General features: G+C 47.0%; 1 protein-coding gene across 1 annotated transcript in view; it reads left to right on the forward strand.

Annotated features, from left to right (window-relative positions):
* The window catches only part of Vwa3b (von Willebrand factor A domain containing 3B), a 175432-nt gene that overhangs the window by 61848 nt on the left and 90861 nt on the right, over positions 1 to 22723 (forward strand). Inside the window, exons 8-9 of the mRNA XM_026785438.1 lie at positions 6626 to 6751; positions 21934 to 22124. Coding sequence (XP_026641239.1) covers positions 6626 to 6751; positions 21934 to 22124 — 317 coding nt within the window. The remainder of the gene's footprint in view (positions 1 to 6625; positions 6752 to 21933; positions 22125 to 22723) is intronic.

The raw sequence follows: 22723 nt of genomic DNA on the forward strand, positions 1-22723 counted from the left end.
TCCCAGCATGCCTGCTGCCTGAACAAAGCTAGAGAGACTGATAAAGTCAGCCAGGCTTTCCACTGCTGCCACCTTTCATCTTGTTAGTCCTGCGATTTCCTTCTCCTCTCTCTTCTTTTTCCCTCCTGTGTCAGCAGAGCAGTGAGTTTGTCCTGGCAGCAAATGGACGGAGAAGTATTTGTTACGTTCCTTGCTGCTATGACCAAATAGATGACCAATACAACTTCAAGGAGCAAGGGTTTATTTTGGCTCATGGTTTAAGGGTGTCATTCATGGTGGTGGGGGGTAAGGCCTGGTGGCCTGAGTGCGGGACAGAAGGGTCACGTTGCAGCCACAGTCAGGAAGCAGAGAGGGATGGATGCTTGGCTCCATCTCTCTTTTTATGCCATCTAGGACCCCAACCCATGGAATGGTGCTGCCCACATTTAGCATGAGTCTTCTACCCAAGAACCCCCTTGTATTACACTCTCAGAGGTTTGTGTCCTAGATGATTCTAAATCCTGTCGAGCTGACAGTCAGTGGTAACCATCGTCGTGGTTGTGAGTAGGGGATCTCACGTTCACAAAGGTAGGGGTGCCGTAGGAAGCTCAGTTGTCTGGGTAGCTGGTCAACGATGGATGATGGCGGGGTGAGGAGTAAGCTTTGGAAGAAGGGTGGGCTGACCAAGTGTGGTTGAGGGAGGACTGAGCACCCTGATAGGGAGCATGGGGTTCCTAAGGGCTGGCAGGACAGTGCCGTAAGCAGGGCCCTAAAGGTAGAATAATGGAGTCATGGGCACCCCTGAGTTCTGGACTCGGGGTGCTCCCCTGTTCATCGCTATATTCTTAGCACCCACGTAGCACAACCCCACAGAGTAGGTGGTCACATCTTTGCTGAAGGCAGATCTCAACTTGACTATGACAGCTGGACTCACCCTGCAAGTGGGATGTAGAAGATTTGACAGAGAGGTGATGCTGGGCAGGAGCATGCGCGGTCACAGCGGAGTTCAGCTGTCCCGGGAATGTCAAACCGGCCAGTTGGAGAAGTCGGTGCTGGCTTCTCACTGATCACAGTGGTCTCATGTGTGATACTGCTCCTAGGTGAGGTTAGTGTTTCAACTCGGCCCTCCAGATTGCCACCCAGAGGTCAGAGGTTGGGACAAGCATGGGGCTCTCTGGTCAGAGGCTTCTTGGCTGTCTCTATGAGATTGCTCATCTTGCTTCTATCTGAGACCAGTCTTGGCTGGCTTAGTCCTCAGAGGTCAGGACACATAAGGCTTCATGCAGATTCATCTCCTCTGGCTCAGCCTGAAGAATTTCCAACTCACAGAACCCACTGAGGTGGCCCGTGCTTCATCCTCTGTCCTTTTGTACTTCTATTGGGTGTCACTGTCTCCTAGCTGTAGCTCTCAGATGTCTAGCTAAGCCTTGTGGAAGGAAAGAGCCTCTGATCAGAATGCTAACCCTCCTCCTCTCCTGTGTAGTATCCTGTAGTTAAATGGATACACCCCGAATCAGGCCTTTATACACTCTAGATTTTTTTACCAGCTGGTTTTGTTCCTCCTCCTTTTCCTTTCCCACAAAGCAATTTGTGTTTTAATCACCAGTGAATGTAGAAGTCTATAGTGTCCCAAGTACAGTCTCCAGTCACCGTAGTGAAAATCCCAGTTCCTGCCAGAGAGTGCCATTGTGACCACCCCTGATTTCCTGCCCCTGGACGACAGGAAGCTACCTCCTTAGAGGCTTTTCCTTTGATGTGGCTTTGGGAGTACTGCCCTGAGACATTAGCAAGAGGAAAGCCCTATCTCATTTGAGACTTTTGCAGAGCGAGTCCTGTGGTCTTCAGGTTTGCATTTGGCAATGGTGTGAGATTCTTCCAGAATCCCAGAATGGAACTCGGCATACTTCGTGCTTTGCTCCTTGAGCTAGAAATTGCTGTACAGCTGCGCTGACCTCTGTGCTGACGTCTGTCAGGGCTTGCCACTCGTATCATCAGGATGAGAGCCATTAATGCCATCTTACTCCATCTCATTACCTAAGAAAAAGCCGGGACCCTAGCGTCCCTTTGCATCTGTCCTGCTCCTCTTGGCTGCATTTCTCAAATCTGTCTTGATGGCGTCACGCCAGTCCTTTGGTCTGAGTCGAGAAGTCACGTAGGGTGCCCAGAGACTGAGTGGTAGCCGGTCTCCTTCCCTGGTTATAGAATCTTGGGTTTCTGTCAACGATGATATAGACAGGAGTGGTCAGTGTACACTTTGGGGAGGGGACTCCAGGGCCCATTTCTAGGGAAAGCCAACAAGCCAGACAAGTGATCTAGCTGTATCACTCATTGGCTTGATCCTTGACAGGCCCCCCTCTGCCTCCATTTACCCAGCTGTAAATAGTGAATAGAATTTGCCTGTGGGATTGTGGTAAAATAAAATGGAAAAATACATAGGAATTCCCAAACGCAAAGTCATATAAAAGGGTAGCTTCATGCCATATTTCTCCCAGGTGATACTCATGTTTTAATGAGTTCCAAATTGCTTCTCTGAGGTCAGAGGTCAGTGCAATAGGGGATGTTTGGGCAGAAGGCTCTTTGAGCCCTCTTGAGATATTTCTGTGAACTAGATACTATGTTTTTGGATGGGGCCAGCCTCAGCTGGGCTGGTCCTTAGTGATCAGGACACAGGACATCATGTGGATTTGTCTTCTCTGACTTAGTCTGGTGAATTACCAATTCACAGAACCCAAAGAGATTTCCTGTGCCTCCTCCTTTGTCCCCTTGCATTTCCAGGGGGCCTTTCTCTCACTCAGCTTTAACTATCAGATGTCTAGCTAAGCCTCTTTGCTAGAGTTCTAGAGTTCCTGATCAAAAAGTCCAGGCAGGTATCCTGCAAAGGTGTTTGTCATCTGACAGTTTGATCCTCTGTTGACTTTCATGATAGCATCACCAGTGGCCCCTGAGCCAACACAGTACATCTGTCAGAATAGAAGGTGGTTTGTGGGCTCAGCATGGATCTTTAGGTAAAGATGTGTTCCATTTGCTTAACCTTGTTTGCCTAAGGCATCTGATTGGTCTAATGAAGAGCTGAATGGCCAAGAGCGAGGCCATAGAGGGATAGGCGAGTCTGACAGGCAGAGAGAATAAATAGGAAGAGAAATCTAGGCTTTGAGGGAAGGGAAAAAAAAAGAGAGGGACATGCCCGGGACAAGAAGCCAGGCAGTTGCCAGTGAGCCAGACACAAGAAGCAATAAAAGTAAGATATACAGAAGGAAAGAAAAGTAAAAAGCCCTGAGGCAAAAGATAAATAAAGAAAAATAGGTTAACTTAAGTTAAAGGAACTAGCCAGAAACAAGCCTAAGCTAGGCCTAGTGTTCATAACTAATAAATAATCTCCTTGTCACAGATTGGGAACTGGTTCATGGCCCAAAAGAAAGCCTGGTATGTAAGGTCTCCAGCAATTGTCCTTCCTTTTATTCTTTGTTCACCCTCCCCCCTTTTTGGTGTGTGTATGTGTTTGCATGTATGTACATGTTCACCTGTGTAAGAAAGCACACACGTGCAGGTCAGAGAATAACCTGTGTCATTCTTGCCTTCCAACTATTTTTGCTAGGGTCTCTTTGTTGTTTGCTACTCTGTGCGCCAGGCTACCTAACTTCTCGGCCCCTCCTGTCTCTGCCCTTTGTTTTGCCTTAGCAGTACTCAGACTACAGATGTGCACGATGGTGTCCAGCTTTATATGCACTGTGGGGATTCAAACCCCACAGCAAGCCCTTCAGCCACTGAGGTATTTCCTTAGCACCCCCAATTAGTGCTTGAAGGAAACATGACTGAGGTTTCGAGGAGGAGCAGAGCAGTCAAGCTCAGCACAGAACAGATCTCATTAGATGTGGCAGAGGCTGCCAGTTGCCACCTAGGTCTACTCCTTCTTAGGACAGGACTTGGGCTTTCTAAGGGCCACAGTGCACTTGGTTTCTAGTGGAGTCGGACAGTGCCCTGTGATGAGGCTCTGGCCACAGGTCCGTAGTGAGGCTGTTGTGTAGAACTTCAGGGAACGGTGTCCGAGAGGGAATGACTCCCTAGGGGATAGTTGTCCTGCCTCTGGACTGTAATCGGGATGTGCCACCTGTCATTCTAAAAGCCACCTTGAATCTAGTGTGACTTTAGGACAGGGGATCTGCTGGGTGATACAGCAGCAAGATGAAGTGTGGGGCCTTGACTTTTATTTTTAAAATAGTCTTGAAATAATTGTAGATTAATATAGTTATGAGAAATACAGACATGTGAAGTACCATTTAGAGGGCTTCATCCTGCAAAAATTACAGGAGTTGCCACAGCTGGGATTTTTAATTTGATACACTTAAGGTCTCTTAGGTTGGGCTGGAGAGATAGCTCAGAGGTTAAACCAGGGTTCAATTCCCAGCACCACATGGTGTATAACAACCATTTGTAACTCTGTTTCTGAGGGATCAAGCATCCTTTTCTGGCCTCCAAGGACACTGTATGCAGGAGGTGCACTAACACACAGGCAAAACCACTCAACCACATGATATTTTTAAATCTCAAAATAAATGAAATTATGTTGTATTTTCACTGCCGTGCCCATTTCCCTCCTGCTCCTATAGCCTCTTTGAGCTCTAGGGAAGGCCTTCTAAGGCCTGAATCTTGGTGACAGCACATGTTGTCCCAGACCTGACCATGAAGACACAGAAGTCTGTATGAATCATATCATTTCAGAAATGTCATACAACCAAACCTCACCCTGCACGAAGACAGCAGACTTTCAGAAAAGAAGGCTGAACAACCATTGCTACCTTAGAGCAAAGGAAAGACTAGTGAAAGCGGCTTCAAGGCGGCCAGACACCTCAGCTAAAGCAAGAAGGAGCAGGAATGTTGCTGTCGTAGATGACTCAGTTCCACTCATGTGGCTTTCATGAGACGCTTCTGCTTTCTTCCCTTATCTTACTGAAGGATCGTGTATATTTTATGTTAAGCTATTCTGGCTGCTACAATATTTACGGGCACTGGGTGCATCCCAACACTGCATGTATGGCTCATGGAGGTAGCAGCATTTCTCTGGGGGACATTTTTGTTTTTCTTTTCTTTTGGCTTGGTATTAGTTTTTTAAATAATGGAATACTTTTATTAATTCTTTGAGGATTTCATACGTGCATGCATGTATTGTGATCATCTTCATCTCATTCATCCCCTCAGCTCCTCCTGGATCCATCCTACCATCCAGCTCTTGTCAGAGGGAGTTCGCTTGTTGGTTCCCAGCCGCCTGGCTAGCTTAGACCTGAAATAATCACACAGAAACTGTATTAATTAAATCACTGCTTGGCCCATTAGCTCTCGCTTCTAATTGGCTAACTCTTATATATCAATTTAACCCATCTCCATTAATCTGTGCATCACCACGAAGTCGCAAAGTTTCAGCATGTCTGTCTCTGGTGGCAGCTCCATGGCTTCTCTCTGACTCCGCCCTTCTTTCTCCCAGCATTCTGTTTAGTTTCCCCTGCCTAGCTAAGTTCTGCCCTGCTGTAGGTCCAAAGCAGTTTCTTTATTCATTAATGGTAATCATGCATACAGAGGGAAATCCCACATCATGCTCTCCCACCTCCTCCCACCTTTGTGTCTTTTTTCCATTCTTTATATAACACCTAATGTCTAATTTATGCTGTCCCTACACCCATATGTATGTAGACATCTACTGGAGTGTGGTTGACCTAATGAAAACTGCTCTTCCCTCCCATAGAAGCCAGCAAATGCAGAGAACTTCCCAGTTAGGGATAGGGGCTCACAAGTCCCCTCTAGGCTAGAGGGTTGACTGGTTTGATCTTGTATGGTCTTGTGGAAGCAGCTATGGCTGCTGTGAGTTTGTGAGCACAGTGGCCCTAACATGTCCAGAAGACACTGTTTTGGTCAGGTCCTCCTTGCCTTCTGGCTCTTAAATCTTTCCACTCCTTAGTCTTTAGTGGTCTCTGAGACTGGGAGGGAGGGGTGGAATAGGGGTACTCTGTCTGTGGCTGAGCACTCCATAAATGCTTACTTTCTGCACTGTGACCAGTTGGGAGTTTCTTTGTCAATTGCCAAGCAGTTTGAGAACTGCACTAATCTATGAGTCTAAAGATGTGGATTTAGAGGGAGCTTGGTGTTGGTCCATTTAGCAGTATCATAGTGGTAGGTTCACCCCTGAGCCTGTGAGCTCCCCAGCTATAAATTCTTGGCCAGATTTATAATACCAAGCATGTTTTTCCTTCTGCAGAGTAGACCCTACATCCAAATAGAAAGAGACTAGTTACTCCCATAACACTTATACCCCTATTGTACCCTTGGCCATATCTTGCCATACTGGTTTTTATTGCCGCTTTCAGGATTCTCAGTTGGGTAAGATTATTGGCGACCTGTAGTCTAAGCTGCTTTTGAATTTAGGGTAGTCCTCCCAGGAACCTTGGCCTCCTGAGCACTGGGATTACAGGTATATACTACCATGCCTGGGGGGGTGTGTGTGTCAGTTCTGGTTTTCATAACGAGACTAGGTGGGGAAATGTAACTTGATGTTCAGAGATGCCCTTGGTAAGTTGATGTGCCATGTCTACTAGGACCCCACAGAGTTTGAGGGGCTTGTTTCAGCTGTTTGCTTGCGTTGTGCTTCCCTTTCCAGGTGCTGGTGTCAGAGAGGATGTGTTTCTCATTTGGAGAGAAATGGAAGAAGCCTGCAACACACTGGTTCAGATCCAGAATCTGGTGGACAAGTCTCCTCAGTCGGATGTGGTCCCCGAAGGCTGCAGTAGGTGCTGTTTATACTGAAATTTGAAGTGCAAAGTAGTCAGAGATATTGAGGGCTGGGGATGCCAGTGGGAGGGGTGGAGTTCCATGCTTCGAAGCAGAATTCCTTAGCTCAGCTCAGAGGTGTTTCTGGGGAGAGTCTCTGGGGTTGTGGGATGTGTGTACGTGTGTGCATCATGCATGTGTGTGTGTGCACATATGTATATACACATGCTTGTGCTCATTCCCAAAGAAGAACCAGAGCTAGACAGTAGTTAATGCTATAGAGGCAGGAACTGCCTATAGCAAGAGGAGGAAACAAGGCTTGGTATAGAGCTGGGCTCAGTTCTGAACACAGCACAGACATCCACAGTGTGGAGTAGAGGGGCCCCATAAATGGAAAATTACTAAGAGGAGACACGATGAATAAGGAGGCTTCTGTCTGGACTGATACAACAGGATTCCTGCTGAAGGCTGGATCAGCTATGGTGGGCATGAGGAATTCCATTGAAATATTGAACTTGATTATTTATCAGTTGGGGGTAGGGTTCTGGCTGTAGTATTTTATTAAGATTTCTGTTAGCTATGCAGAGCTGAATATGGAAGTCCAAAGATTAAGGATATTTGAAAAGAAGACACAGAGCATCTCAACTCAAGCTTACTCAAGAGGCATGTGGGGCTTTGTTTGTTTTCTAGATAGGGTCTCTTCCTGTTGCCCTGGCTGTCCTGGAACTCATTATGTAGATCAGGCTGGCCTAAACTCCCAGAGATCCGCCTGCCTCTTCCTCCTAAGTTCTGGGGTTAAAGACGTGCGTCCCTTTACCTGGCAGGGTGTGCGGGGACTCAGTGATGGGTCGGCTAGACTTGGCCCTGCCTACAGACCGAACCACATCCAGACTGACTGTGGCAGGCCACCGTCCACTTGCTCTCATACAACCACAATGAAAGCTGTATTCTAATTTAAGGCAACCCTTCTTAGAGCAGCAGAACGCCATTCATTGAAGGTAGACACAGTCTGGAAGGGATAGGGTCGGTGAGGGTTTGTAGTACCGGTATTAAGAAGAAGTTACTAAAATGTACTTGCTCTTCTCGGTCTTTAGACCATTCATGCCCTAAGTAGCCATGACAACTGTTACGTGACATTATTCCTGGGGACGTGAGCAAATGTCTATTGGCCCAAGATAGGGAGCATGTGACAGACCACAGCAACAATACCACCAAGACCCAACTTGATGAACCCATGAGTCTATTGGAATTGCTTACAAGAACAGGGATAAGTCAAAGGTGGTGCCTTGTTGAAGACCCACACCAACAATGGTTGACAGCTCATGAAAGCTGGAACCAGGAGCTCTCTGCCCAACTGACAGTCAGCTCTACAGATCTAACAGTCTCCTGTAGACCACTTGGCTGGTCCTAGGGTCTCCTCAGCAGGTCTTACTGCTTATGTGCTTTCATAACCTTGGGGAGGGAGAGGCTTTGTGGATCTGATAAGTTTTAGGGCCTTCCTGAGACTTATGAATTACTTACTTTCCTAGTCTTAAGGGGGCCCCTTTTAGAACTCCCTGAGTCTTGAGGGTCTTCCCCGAGCACAGGATTTTTCAATCTGGAGGACTCTGTTACACAGAGACAACAAGCATCTCGAGTGAGCACCCACTAGGTGTCAGGTACTGCCCCAAGCGTGTGATTAGCTTATTTCATCCTAAATAAAACAAAACAAAAACCTCTAGACTGGATCACTGTTGTGGTATTGAAGCTAAGGGACAGGAAGGTTATGGAAATGTCCAGGGGTCACACAGCCAGCAGAGGAGTTTCTTCTCAACTGTCACCCTTTTTCAAGTTAGCAGTGATGGACATCTGAGCATCACACTGTCCCAGGCACTACTGTACCTGCTCTAGTCTGAAACAACAGGAGCTTGCCTTCGTTTCTAGAAGCTCTTCCCTATTACAGAGCAATAAGCTCAGGGCATCTTTACTGGTGAGAAGCAAGGAGATGACAGAAAATACTTTTTCTTTTTCTTCTACAACCAAAATATTGTCTGTAATAAAGGGCTGGAGTTTTATAGCAAGAAAGACTCATTTACTAACCCTGTGAGGGTAGCCCAAGTCATCCTCCTTCAATCTTTGTTCTGTAAAATAATCAGCATAACACAGCTTCACAGAGCTAAATAAACACAACATAAAAGAATGCAACACGTCTTTGCACTGTGAAACACATGTTCCACAGCATAAACAAAGGTAACACATCTTAAATTAATATTCCACAACAAACACCAGTCCAGATTTTTGCAGATGGTAAAGAATGTATGATCAGCACCAAGCAAGTCCGCACTATTCCTGTGAGTTTAAGGGGATTGGTGCATTCATTCATCCTCTGTGAGTTCTTAAGTTAGTGGGGAACCTGGTTTCTGCCAGGATGAAGTAATAACAATAGCTAACCTTACCTGACAGGCACCACTCTGGGCTTTTCACTGGAAGCTTCTTCTCCAGCTGTCCCCAAAGTCCCCTGAGAGGGTCTGCAGTGCTGCTTTGGGTTAAGTGGGTAACTCGCCCAAGGTGACGTTGCTAGGACATGACAAACCCTGGATTGGAAAGTTATAAAGTTTTTCCATCTTGGAATCTACTGATCTCTGCCTTCTCCTGCCAGACATTCTGATTTGGTCCACATGTAATGGTACTTGGAATTTTTTTTTTTTTTTGAGAGAGAGAGAGAGTGTGTGTGTTGCAGTTGAGAGCCTCCTGAGGAGCAGATTTTGAAGTCCCCGAAAGCTACAGTGTCTCTCTGTATTGCTCTTGTCAAAGAGTCACTATGGACATATACAAAAACATATCAGACACATACACACACACACACACACAGGCGCACACACACACACACACACACACACACACACACACCACACAAAATAAAAACAAAAAATGGATGAGCTGTGGGTCTGAAATTCTATAATGATCTATAAAACCCTTCATTTCAACCTAACACATTCATAACCCCCAAAGAAAATAACTCTGAGCAGCCATTTAAAAAATAGTCAGGATGTACCTCTTATATTCTAAAGGGGAAATTTGATCACACCCATTCCTCCATTGGTTAGTCATCTAGGATTTTCTCTGAATTTGTCCCCAGCATCTTCATGGAGAATGTCTGACTACCCACCTCCTTCTAGTCACAGCCAGTGATCAGTGAGGCAAAGACCCTGTGTCTGCTTTCTGGGAAGGCGGCAACCATTCCCTCAGCTTGATTGCTCAAGCCCTAAAGGCTGAAGGAGATAGGGGTGGGAGATAGGGAAGGGAAAGACTTGGCTTGTCATTTGGGTAGAGTACAGATGAATTAAACAGAGGGTCTCTGGAGCTGGCTGTCCTCATACTTGTCACTGATTCACCCCCGTACACACCTCCCCTGGGGGACCCGGTGGCTAAGGACCAGTCTGCACATGTAACCATAGGGTGGGGGTGCACTATCTGGCTGACGTGACTCATTAGCCCCATGCCTGGGATAAGAAAGCAACAAAACCCACACCGGGAATTGATTTGTCTTAATCCCAAGAGCAGGACATAGAAATTCCTTAAGAAAAAAATAACTAACCCCCACTCCAAATATATACAAAACAATGTTAAGATGGTGGACACTGAGCAGCAAGGTGTCCATGAGGCACAAGGCAGAAGGGAGGCAGCCCTAGCTCTTCAGAGTTGATTGCCTTGTGAGGTGGCTGCGGGGCATGGAGGATTAAGCCAGGAGGAGCTTGTCAAAACCTGCTAAATTTGCAGAGCTGGAGCTGAGAGTCTGGAAGGAACAAGGCAGCTCACAGCCCAGCACGCCAGAATGGGAAGAAGCGCACGCCCAAGGCGGCATGCAGAGGCTCCTCCTTAAGAATTCATCTGAATACCAAGCTCTTCACACATGGAAGAGAGTTGTCTGGCAGGTGGGTGGGTGGAGGGGTGGGCTACTGGAAGGAATTAGGAGAAAAACAGATAATGCTCTCATCGCCTGGGGAACAGAGTCAAAGGACTTTATTAGAACTACTTGGGAAGGTCTTAACTTTACTGGTAGGGAAAGAGGAGCCTCACATAGAGCTCCGCTCTGGGCACTCCTCAGATGCCATCAAAGTGAGACGCGAAAAGAAAACAAAACCGTTTCCAGGTAACGGAACTACAAATTATAACAGAACTCAGAGACATTTGCATGGCACAGAACTGTTTAACACTCACCAAGATCAAATTCACAATGCTTGGCATTCAGTCAAAGATTATTGTGCAGGAGAAGAAGCAAGAGAAGGTGACCTTTAAAGAGAGAGCGAGAGAGAGAAAAAAAATCAGTCAAAATTGTCAGGGAGAGGCAGAATGATGTTGCAGCCAAGAGAGACGGTCTGGTCATGGTCCCCTGTGCTGGTCAGTATTTTGTCAGCTTAGTACAATGTAGAGTCACCTGGGGGAGAGGTAAATTTAATTAAAGAATTGCCTCTATCAGATTGGCTCATGGTCGTGTCTGTGGGGGCATTTTCTTAATTGTTAATTAGTATAGGAGGGTCCAGTCCATTGTGGGCAATACTTTCCCTGAGCAGGTGGACCTGGGCTGTATAGGAAAGGTAGCTGAATATGTGCCAGTAGGCAGTGCTCCTCTGTGGTCTCTGTTTCAGCTCCTGCCTCCAGGTTCCAGCCTTGAGCTCCTGGCCTGTCTTCCATTGATAACAGACTATGATGTAGAAATATAAGCCAAATAAATGCTTTCCTCCCCCCGAATGCTTTGGTCAATGTTTTATCACAGCAATAGCAAGGAAACCTAGGGCAACTGGCTCTCATCCCTGCTTCTTCAATTCTGAGTATCCCAACATGAGATGCCTCCCCGATGGATGGAGGCCCTGGGCTTAGAACCCAGTACAGACCTGCCATAGTGAAACAGTGGTGGGCAATTCTATGTGATATCCACCATCAGGTAGGCCACTACCTGCAGAACGGGCAGCTGCAACTGTGTTAGGCACATAGCTGATTGTTCCTCTCACCCTTACTTTAACCCCAGCTGCAGAGCAGGGATTAAGATGTAGCTTACCATGGGGGAGGGCCAGAAAGGTAACCCAAAGATTTGTGATAGTGTTCAGGTCCAGGCTCGCTGCATAAGATCCAGTGGCTAGTAGAAGCTGGAGGTGGGCCAGAGCTCACAGACAGAGCCTCTAGATAAGCTCTAGCCTCAGGAAGAGACCCGTGTGCAAATGGGACAGGCGGTAGTTTTAACCACATCATATCTGATTTTGGAGTGCGTTCGAGCACACCCCTCTGGAGCCATTGCAGACCCCTGTTACTATGGGATTCAGGTGCAGCCCATCTTAGCATCATTGCTGATGGCCAAGAATCTGTCTCTCTCATTCCCTTCCCCAGTTCAGGTGGCACAACTGTCATTTCTAAGAGACAGGGGGGGCTAAACTGTTCTACCACCTGGTAGAGACTTGTATTGCAAGGGGACATACTTGAGGTTTTTTTGGGTTACATCCCTGCCAGCTGATGGGCCTCAGATAGCCAAGACTAGGTGGGTTCTTCCAGCTGTGAGACTCAGAGGTGGCTTAGCTTAGCGTATGCTGGGATGGTTAAGGGACTGCATTCACCAACATTTCCCCAGCCTCAGAAACCATAGCACCATGGTCAAGATCCCATTTGATGTGAGTATAACCATTGGCATCACAAGATGTTGTCCTGGTGCTGAGTGCTCCGCTGGTCAAACCTAAGGCTAGAGATATTCTAGTGACCTCCATCCTAGGGATGCCAGTAGACGGCACCCCTGTGGGAGTCAGTGATAGGAGACAACACTGGGGCCGCTGTCCCAGCTGCCATCTCCTGTGCTGGTGGCAGTGGCGTTGTAGCAGAGATTCACCGAATCAGTTGGCAGCTCATAGCCGTGCGAACCTGGCTTGTAGCCTAGTAGTTGGACTGGTCTTGGCAGGTTGTTGGTGGCATTGGTAGCCATGGTGTGACCAGGGAGCCATAGCCTGAGACCGATCACTCACTATGGCTGTGTTTAGAGCCAGACAGGATCCTCCAGGGTCTGATCTCAGGTTGGTGACTGTGAAATGAGACATGAGGGCCTTTCTAGGTCACAGGGAGGGAGTGACGACTTATGAGGACAGCCTGCTCACTTGATGTGCTGTCTTGGTTCTTTCTGAACAATGCACCATCAGCATATTCAAGAAATCCGGGCTTGGGTTACCCTTTGTTCCTGAAACAGTAACCACATTCCAACAGCAGACTCATGCTTATTTCTATCTGGGTGTCACCCAGTGCTGAAGTGATGAAAGCAGACACATGATTGCATGTGTCAACATGCATCTAGCAGGTGTGTCCAACCTCTTGACATTGAGACATGCAGTTGTCATCCACAAGGTTCATGTTCAAGGTGTTTTTAAATCTTTCTCTCTCTCTCTCTCTCTCTCTCTCTCTCTCTCTCTCTCTCTCTCTCTGTGTGTGTGTGTGTGTGTGTGTGTGTGTGTGTGTGTGTAAGGACGTTTTGCCTGCAACTATGTCTATGTCCCCTATGCATGTATGGTGCCCATGGAGTCCAGTAGAGAGCATTACATTACCTGGGACTAGAGTTACAGGTGCCTATTAACTACCTTGTGGGTTCTAGGAATTGAACCTTGTCCTCTAGAAGAGCAGCCAGTGCTCCTAATCACTGAGCCATCTCTTCAGCCCCTCACAGTGTTTTAAACAAGTTTCTGATTTGGGGTTGGGTTGCATGATAGCACCCAGAGTCAGGAAACTGCGACATGATACCCGGGAGGTAAACAGTTTACTTTTGAATAAACAATGGACCAAGGATAGAATCAAGAAGAAGATTAATATTTTCCCTGACACAAAAGAAAAGGGAGACACAACGTCTCAAAGCCTCCAGCAGAAGCCACAGCAAAGCGAGAGTGTCTAGCAAGCAAGCTGTGCCCCATGGGAAAAGTGCGAAGGACTAAGACTACTGCCACTGCCGCTCCAGGAGCCGGGGATGGGAGAGCCCATCACGTCCCACGTGAAGATACGGAGAGAAATCAAGATCTGAGCGAGGGAGGAAAAAGACTGGCAAATCAGAGCTGACGCTGTAGACAGACAATCCCTGACTTAGGCTCAGCAAGGACAGGACAGGTGACACCAGTAACCAAGGCCCGAGAGAGGAAGGAGGACCTGGCACTTCACAAGGGAAGAGGTCACTGACGTTGCCGGGAACAACTGTGCACCAGCAGGGTTGAGAACCTGAAAGACACGGGCAGATTCCTAGACAGCAACTTACCATGGAAAACCAGAAACTCTGTTTGATGATTTGATGACAAGAGCACACGAAGGGCCATTTGTAGTATACCTACAGCCAACAATGTACTGGGAGGCGAAGTCTATGGACCGTCTGTCTAGAACAAATCAAGCATGCCCGCTCCATCACCTTTATTCAGTGCAGCCCTTGAAGTATGAGCCTGAACCATCAGATAAGAGAAGGAAGCAAAGGCATTCAGTTTGGAATCCAGTGAACTCCGGCTTCAGTGAGGGAGCCTTTTGCAAAATAATAAATAAATAAATAAAAAGGTGAGAAGCAACAGAGGATACTCAACACTGGCTTCTGGTCTCCACACACATGGTTATGCACACACAGACACACACACGCACGCACGCACGCACGCACGCACACACGCACAGGCAAAATACCTGTTTAGTCATAAAAGATTTGAGCTTCTCATTAGCACATGCTACTGATAAAGGGATACGTCACCTGACATGAGATCATGACTGACTGAGCTGTGCACTGTTAGCTACAAACAATCACTAGGATTACAAATAATACAACAAAGGAGATGGAATGTAATATCAAATTGAATGAAAATAAAACTCTTAGGAAAAACCTAGAGGAGAGAAAGTGGGTATGGCAGATAGGGAATGGCAGGAAGGGAGTGTTTACCAGTCCCATGCTGTTCAGGGGGTACTGGCTTCCACAAATTAAATGTAATTGGCTATTGTGGTTAATTATACCTCCATACAGAGCTATTAATAAAGCCCAGGAGGAGGTGCTGGCTGCCCAGGGGCACTGGTTCACTCACCTGGGCACTCCCTATATGTAGGATCCAGGCAGAATCTTCGCCGTGGTTGCAGGAGAGAGCATAAAGCACAGTGGACTTTATGTCTATAGATTAGCAAGGGTCATGCCATGAGTGAGGTTAAGGAAAGAATTCCACTATAAGTCTACCAAAAATTAAAATGAAAATTAACTCAGTCAGTAAAGGGCTTGTCTCCCAAACAGGCCTGAGTTTAATTCCCAGAACCCATGTAAAATGCCAGGCATGGTAGCACAAGGCAGAGACAAGGGCATTTCAAGCTCAATGGCCAGGCACTTTAGCTTGATGTGAGACCTTATAGCCACACACACACACACACACACACACACACACACACACACACACACACACACACACATGCAAAAACACTGAAATACTAGAAAATTTTAATGAAAGCAGCATAAGGATTGTATACTGCAAAAGAAGATACAGGTCCTTGAAATTAATAAAGTTGTTCGATACGCTTGTTGAGATGGCTTTCTTCCAAACTGACTTACAAGTTTAACACAATTGCTGCAAGAAATCTCAGCTGGCTTTTTGGCAGAAATTGACAAGCTGCTCCTAAACAAATTTGGAAATGGCAAAGGACACAGAATAACCAGGAATGGTCTTGAAAAAGAAATTGGAAGATATGTGTGTGTCATCTTTAAAATCTACAACAGAACTGTAATAACCAAGGCTGTGTAAGGCTGTCCCAAAATGAATGCATGAAGGCCAGGTATGGTGGCATTGACATAATTTCAGTGTTCTGGGAGCCCGAGGCAGGAAGACAGCAAGTCAGTAATCAACTGGGACTCCAAAGTGAGTTTCTACTGAGGCAGGACTATACAGAAAAACTTCTCTGAAAACACAGATGCATAGGTTCATGGAATGGCCTCCAAATGAATCTATATATCTATTGTAGATTTAATTTTGGCAAGGGTATCAAAGACATTTCAATGTGGAGAAAATAACCTTCCAAAAATGGCATGGGAGCAGCTGGATATATGCATACACAGTACTCTTGGCCTCTTATCCCACCTGTAAACAAAAAAACTTACCTTATAGTGCATTAAATACCTCAGTGTAAAAGCTAAATTATATTACTTTGGAATGAACCTACACACAAATATGCATTGTCTTAGCCTTAGCAGTGGTTTGGTTTGGGCTGTTAGCAATAAGAAGAGTAGCAGAGATAAGATAAGTAGGACTGTGCTGGTTTGGTTGAGATCTCCATTGAGTGGAACTGTTTGGGGAGGATTAGGAGGCATGGCCTCGTTGGAGTGGGTGTGGCCTTGTTTCAGGAGGTGTGCCAGGAGGCCTAGTCTGGCTCACCCTGTCTGCCTGCTACTTCTCCAGCTGGCTGGTTGGCACTGTGTTCTCCACCATGATAAGAATGGACCCACCCTTTGAAGCTGTAAGCCAGCCCCCAATTACAGGCTTTCTTCTACATGTTGCCTTGTTCATGGTGTCTCCTCACAGCAATAGAACAGTGAGCTAAGATAGAGACCTCAGAAATGTGTGCTGTTTCATGCTTCAGTGGACACTATGGAAAAAAGGAACAGGCACCCAAGAATGGATGTAGTCAGAAATAAGATGTTCGTGAAGATTCTAGGTGAAGAAAAGCATTGAATGGTTACAGTTTGGAAATAAAAGACTGATAACCCAGCCTTCACTACATACTTATGAGACCTTCAGATGTCACAATTCCTCAAGCTCCCAAAGTCCCTTTAGACTTTTCTCTTTTTAAACTCATCTGTCTACTTTATATTCAAATCCTAAGTTGCTCTATAGATATTTCCACAACCTGGCTATTTTAACATTTTTAAAGAAAGATTTATTATTATTATTTTTCTAAATTTTAGGTGTATAGGTACTTTGTGTCTATGCACTATGTACGTGCGGTGCCTCTAGAGGCCAGAAGAGAGCATCCAATAGTCATTCGCCAATGTGTGGGTGCTGGGAATTGAACCCAGGTCTTCTCAATTACACACACCCGCTCCTGTGGTGTAATGGTTAACAGTCTAGACTCTAAATCCAGCGATCCGAGTCCGTACCTCGGTGGAACCTGTTCCTTGAGGAAGTGACCTGGTCAGTATCTCTCATCAGCTCAGATCATGAAACCATGTAATATAAACAGACTGCCCACACGTGCTTCATCATTGTTGGGGGCCTGTTTCACGTTTCACCTCTCAGTTGCTGAGCCATCTCTCTAGCTCCCAGCCCAGTTGCTTTAAAAGTTGCTGTTGGAGGTACAGGTGGGTGCCAGCCTCAGTGGTCCTCAGCTGTTCCCACTTGCGAAGGCCATGGCATGGAGCCTTGTTGGAGCACGCTGCCTGTGATTCTTCTGTAGCCTGGGCTCCTGATAGTTTTCTTCTTAACCCTGTGCGGGTTTGTCACTGGGCTGAACTGTTGCTCTCCACGCCGAGTAGTCTGTGGCAGGCGTCACGGTTTAGTGTCCTCCTGAAGCTGCCCCGCTCACGGCTGAGAAGCTGCCTGTATTGAAAGCCATTTCCCATGCAGCTCTCAGAGTGAGAAGCAGAAGAGAATGTGAGCAAAGTGTGGCCCAAAGGGTCCTCGTTCCTCCCTGTGTTCTCTTCATTGTTAGAGCTTTGCTTTCTTTTTCAAGCCTGTTTCTTTCCCACCTCATTCTTTTCTCTCTCCTCCTCTTCACTCTCAGGGGATCCTAGGAACTAGTGACCCGAGGGTTGGAATAAACAAATTGGGTGAGTGACAGAGCTCTTCACTGCAATGGAATCATACTTTGATTTTTACAGATTTGAAATTAACAAGAAGGAAGTAAAAAATAAGTAAGTAAATAAATAAATAAAATCACTTTATAGTATTCCAGGGGAGAACAGGCCTAGAACTCCCTGGGACTCCATTTTATTCTCTCTTGAAGTTAAGAGTTTCAAACAGGTTCCTGCCAGCTACCTGATGTTCCTTTCAGAGCAGGGTCGAAAGCTTCCTGCTTGGACCCAGGCACACATCTGACCTTCCACACCAGGCCCCTCTGTGCGTCCCAGGGGCCTCAACCCTCACGCACAGTGCCCAGGACACCACGGATATTTATCTCCATCTTTGCCAAGAAGCCTCCAGGAGTGATGGTGGGTTTCTGCCCTCAATCTCCACCCTCCCGCCTGGTACCTGCGAGGTCCTGGGCACATCCCTCATCAGTAGATGCTCTAGCTTTTCACTGCTGAGGGAGTCACCCCACAAGAGGGACTGGGATTTCCTAGAGTCTGTCTCCCTCTGTTCCCAGCTGCCCTCAATTCTGTTCCCTCCCTTCCCCCTTCCATTGTGTATCAGGCTCTGGTGTGTAGACCACAAGCCCTCCTTAATTCCCTGGATAAAGAGACTCTGAATCTAAATAACTTCAGATTCCCAAGCAGTAGAACTGGGAGTCTTGTTTGCAGTGAGCCCCATGCTCTGGGGGGAAAAAGTTAAAGTCATCAATAATCCCCAAGTTTTTAGTTTCTCCAGCTTTTTGCCTAAGGAGCCCTCTTTCTGAGTAGCAGCAATTGGTACTCAGTGGGGGACAGAGCATGTGGCCTTTGCCAGGAGAGCCATCAGATTGATGTTATCTCTAGAAAGTGAGTGCCCTCATTCAGGGACAGCTCATGAACCTAGCATAGCAGGAACCATGTGGCAGGGGAGTAGCTTTCAGTGGAGCGGGAGAGAGGGCGCAGTTTGGTGGGGGGTGGTAAATCCTTAATGGTACCTTACGGATCTCACTTTGAGGGTAGGTGTATGAGTGTCAGAAGGTGTTGCTGTGGGGGAGGGGGGACTGGTAAGCCGTACTCAATATCATTTTGGTTGTGTCCCTGGTTATACCACGATGCTTTTCAAAAGCATTATTCAGTATGGCTTCATGCCTGGAAAAAAAAAAATGTTTTGAGACTGATCAGTAGGACAGAGAGGACCAGGCAAGTAAATTCTACAATGTGAATGTGCTCCACGGTCTGCTTCCCTTGCGTGGAACTCCGAGAACATCTTTAGCAATCTGTCATGTGGAGGTGTGGATGCCGTGTGATCAGAATCACTGTGAGTGAGAATTCATACGACACTCTTAATTAAAATAACTGCAGGAGACCTGGGAAAGGATCCCTCCGCGAGCGACGCTAATGAACAGATGACGTCCTTCTCCTTCCCTTCCTCAGGCTAACAAGGCTCAGCCGCTAATTGGTGTAATTAGCGGTGGATGAATATGAAAAATACTTCACTCTCCCCTCGTTTCTCCAGCTCTGGCACGCCGGAGCTCTCTGCTTTGGTTGCTTGGCTGCCTCTGATTTCCTTTATGAGGCTCAGGTTGGAAGGGGTCTTCACCCCCCCCCCCCATTTTGATGATAATTGGGAGCCTGGCTCCTGTCCTTAAGTGGCTGCACCCTTGGTCCTGCCTGATGCTGGAAGGTGAAGGTTCATCTTAGACTCTTTAAAAACCCTTGCTAGGACTGGTTTGTATGGCTTCCAGAAAGTTCTTCTTCTCCTAAGTTTGGATTTATCCTTGATGAAGACCCTTCATCTTTTCCTTAAGAAGGTAGGCCCCCAGAGCAAAAGGATACGTGTTGCTATGGAAATCATTGAATGAAGAATTTGAACAGGAAAAAGGAGGAAAGGGACCAGCTATATAAGGAGGACATAAAGAGGAGCCCAAGATGCAGAGAGTGATTAACAACGACTGAAGACGTCATAGGAAGGCATCTCCAAGGATGCTCATCTCCCCACAGACAACCACATCTTTTAGCTGCTTGCAGTGGTGCCAAAAGCTCCCAGGGGAAGCTCAAGGGGCTGAGTGTTCTGGGAGGCAGCTGCTTGAATTCCTTGAGAAGGGTAGGAAGACATTGTGGTTTACATGGACGCATTTCAGGATGTCGCTCAGAGGGGCTTTTGATGCCACATTGGCTTGAAGTTTGAAAGCAGAGCCTTCTTTAATCAGTTCCGACTCCAGGAGGTTTCAGAGTGAGTCTGTCAAGGCATTGTTTTAAAATCTGAGGACACCAGCTCAGCTGACACACTCACAGGCAGCCTCTTCACACATTACCGAGGACTAATTGGCTGCAAGCTGTTTTATTTCCCCAGGTTCTGGTCTAATTATATAGCCCCTTACATGTGGTAAGCCTAGCAGTAAGTTAATCTTTCATTTAAAGATTTATTTTTACTAAAAAATTGTGTGTGTGTATACGTGTGTGCATGCATGCATGTGAGTTTAGGTGCCCTCAAAGACCAGAAGAGGACATTGGAATCTTCAGAGCTGGACTTACAGGCAGATGTGACCTGCTCAGTACAGGTGCTGGGAACCATATTCGGGTCCCCTGCAAGAGCAGTACATGCTATTAACCATAGAGCCGTCTCTCTAACTCCGTGCTGGCTAGCTTTTGACAACTGGATACAAGCTAGAGTCACCTGGGAAAGGGGAACCTCAAAAAAGGAATTGCTTCCATCAGCTCAGCCTGTGGGCTTGTCTGGGGGGCATTTTCTTGATTAATAGTGGATGTGGGAGAGTTCAGCCCACTGTGGGCGGTGCCACCCCTCAGCACGTGGTCCTGGGTTGTCTAAGAAAGCAAGGTGAGTGAGTCTTGGAAGCAATGTTTCCCTATGGCTTCTGCTTCAGTTCCTACCTTGGGTTCCTGCGTTGGCTTCTCTAGATGATGGACTATAAACGGTAAGTTGAAATAAACCCTTGCAGTTAGTTCGGTGTTTTTCACAGCAACGGAAAACAAAGCAGGACAAACCCCAGGAGCAACTTTTGATGTCGGTCAGTGCCTTGTAGTTTTAGGCTCCAAGGACTGAACCGACTATGAATCAAAAATATTTAAGAAAAAAAAAAGCCACTGTACCAGCCATGCACAGGGATTCTGTCAGTGTTCTTTAAACAGTACGGTATGGCGACCGTGGGCAAGTGTTGCCCTGTGTCAGGTTTTACACGGGATCTAGGGATGATCTGAAATGTACAGGGGCAAGGGTGTCGGTTTCGTGCACCATCACAAGAAGTTTGAGCAGCCTCTGATTGAGGTGCTCACAGCGTGGTCCTTGAACCGGTCCTTCCTGGAGACGGGATACACTGGTACTGCTAACCTCTGGAAGACAGCAGAGGAGAATGTACCTAACGCTGGTGGACAGCTAGCCTTGTGGGGTGTACCCTGTGAGATGAGAGAATGAGACATTCTAGATAGAGCGCCAGGCACTTCAGCTGACAGATGAGGTTTCTGAGCCCACAGAGCTGAGGGCCACACTCTGAACAGGGCCTAGTGACCTTTGCATGTTGTCTGACCTTGCCCACCTAGAGGCTGCATGAGCCTCCTTCTATATCCCCCTTTGCGTGAAGCACGCTCAAGTGACTAGATTTGCTGGATTGCTCTGCTTGCCACAGCAACACAAAATGAACGGAGACACAACTCATGCAAAATCTCGGTCTCTGCCCCAGACCTCATGACCCTCATGCATGTTGCTGGAGTTTAGAAACCACTGATATTGAGAACTGACTATGAGAAGCCCCATTGCCACCCTGGGAACCAAATATCTACCATATAAACTTTTGGGTCCGCTCTCAAGACATTTCTAGATTATATCACTAGTTTACATGAACTATACCTAAGCCATGAACTAGGTCTATAGGAATTCAGGCATTAGCAGTCCCTGGATTAGTTAACAGTGTATCAAAAGAAAACCCCACTCTCCTCCCATACTGAATAGAATGAATACATTATATTAATAACCTGGCAGCCTAGAATAAATTCTCCATAAATATAAAATCAGATTCTCCACGAAGGCCAAGCAGATACCGTCTTCCATCTGCAGGTAGAGATATTTGCCTGAGCTCAGAATGGCCAAATGGATGAATCAACATCCGAGCTACTTGCCTATGGTAGTAGAGGGCACAGCCAGGACTTGAACCCAAAGCTTCTGACCCTGTATTCAATGCTTTCTTGACCTGTGGTCCTGGTCTCTCAGCCAGAGCCATTCTGGTGTGAGGCCATTTCACACATGTAGAGGAGGAAATGAGGTAAAACGAAGAGTCCCGCTGTAGTATACTTCCTGAGGAGATGCTTGGGCTCCATGGTCTGGCAGCGGGAATGTTCCAGACGGTAAATATGAGGGTGGGAGTGTTGGAGGAACTGGTCATGCGATCTGAGCGGCTGATGAACTATGATTCCAGGAGCAACACCTGCCGAGAATAAAGAAAACACAGAAGACACCTGGGATTCTCAGCAGTGGCTCCAGAAATACAGCTTGAAGGCCCAGAAGCTGACCTTTTATGACGTCCTTACTGACTGCTCCTTCTGCCACGCTGATGGAGTCATTGACATAAGAGCCAAACCAGAAGACGAGTCTGTGCAGACCAGTGCGGTAGGTGAAAGCTGGTGGGGCTGTGGGCCTTCTCTTCCGGCCTGGGGGTGGGGGAGCAGGAAGCCTCCCTTGGATCACCAGCCGAGGGAAAGACCACAGTGAAAGATGGCAGGGAAGGGAATTATCCAGGGTTTGCATGAACCAGATGTCGCTTTGCCTCTCGCCTTCTTCTCTAGATGGTACCCACGGGAATAGTCAAAGCTTGGCATGGCTTCTACACATCTTAGTCTGTTTTGAGTGGCCAAAACAGAATGCCTGATGCTAGGTGCTTTTTGAAGAAAAACTTATAGTTAGCTCACACTTTTGGAGGCCTGATACCAGGTAGGTACCATCTATTTAGTCTCTGATGCAGTTCCCTAGCTCCTAGTGGTGTCACAGAGAAGCAGACAGCCATGGGCAGCCATGGACAGAACTAGCTAGCCATGGGCATTATTAGCTAGCCATGGGCAGAACTAGCTAGCCACGGGCAGAACTAGCTAGCCACGGGCAGAACTAGCTGGCCACGGGCAGAACTAGCTAGCCATGGGCAGAACTAGCTAGCCATGGGCAGAACTAGCTAGCCATGGGCAGAACTATCTAGCCACGGACAGAACTAGCTA

This window comes from Microtus ochrogaster, linkage group LG2 (assembly GCF_000317375.1).
Source record: "Microtus ochrogaster isolate Prairie Vole_2 linkage group LG2, MicOch1.0, whole genome shotgun sequence".
Classification (NCBI taxonomy): domain Eukaryota; kingdom Metazoa; phylum Chordata; class Mammalia; order Rodentia; family Cricetidae; genus Microtus; species Microtus ochrogaster.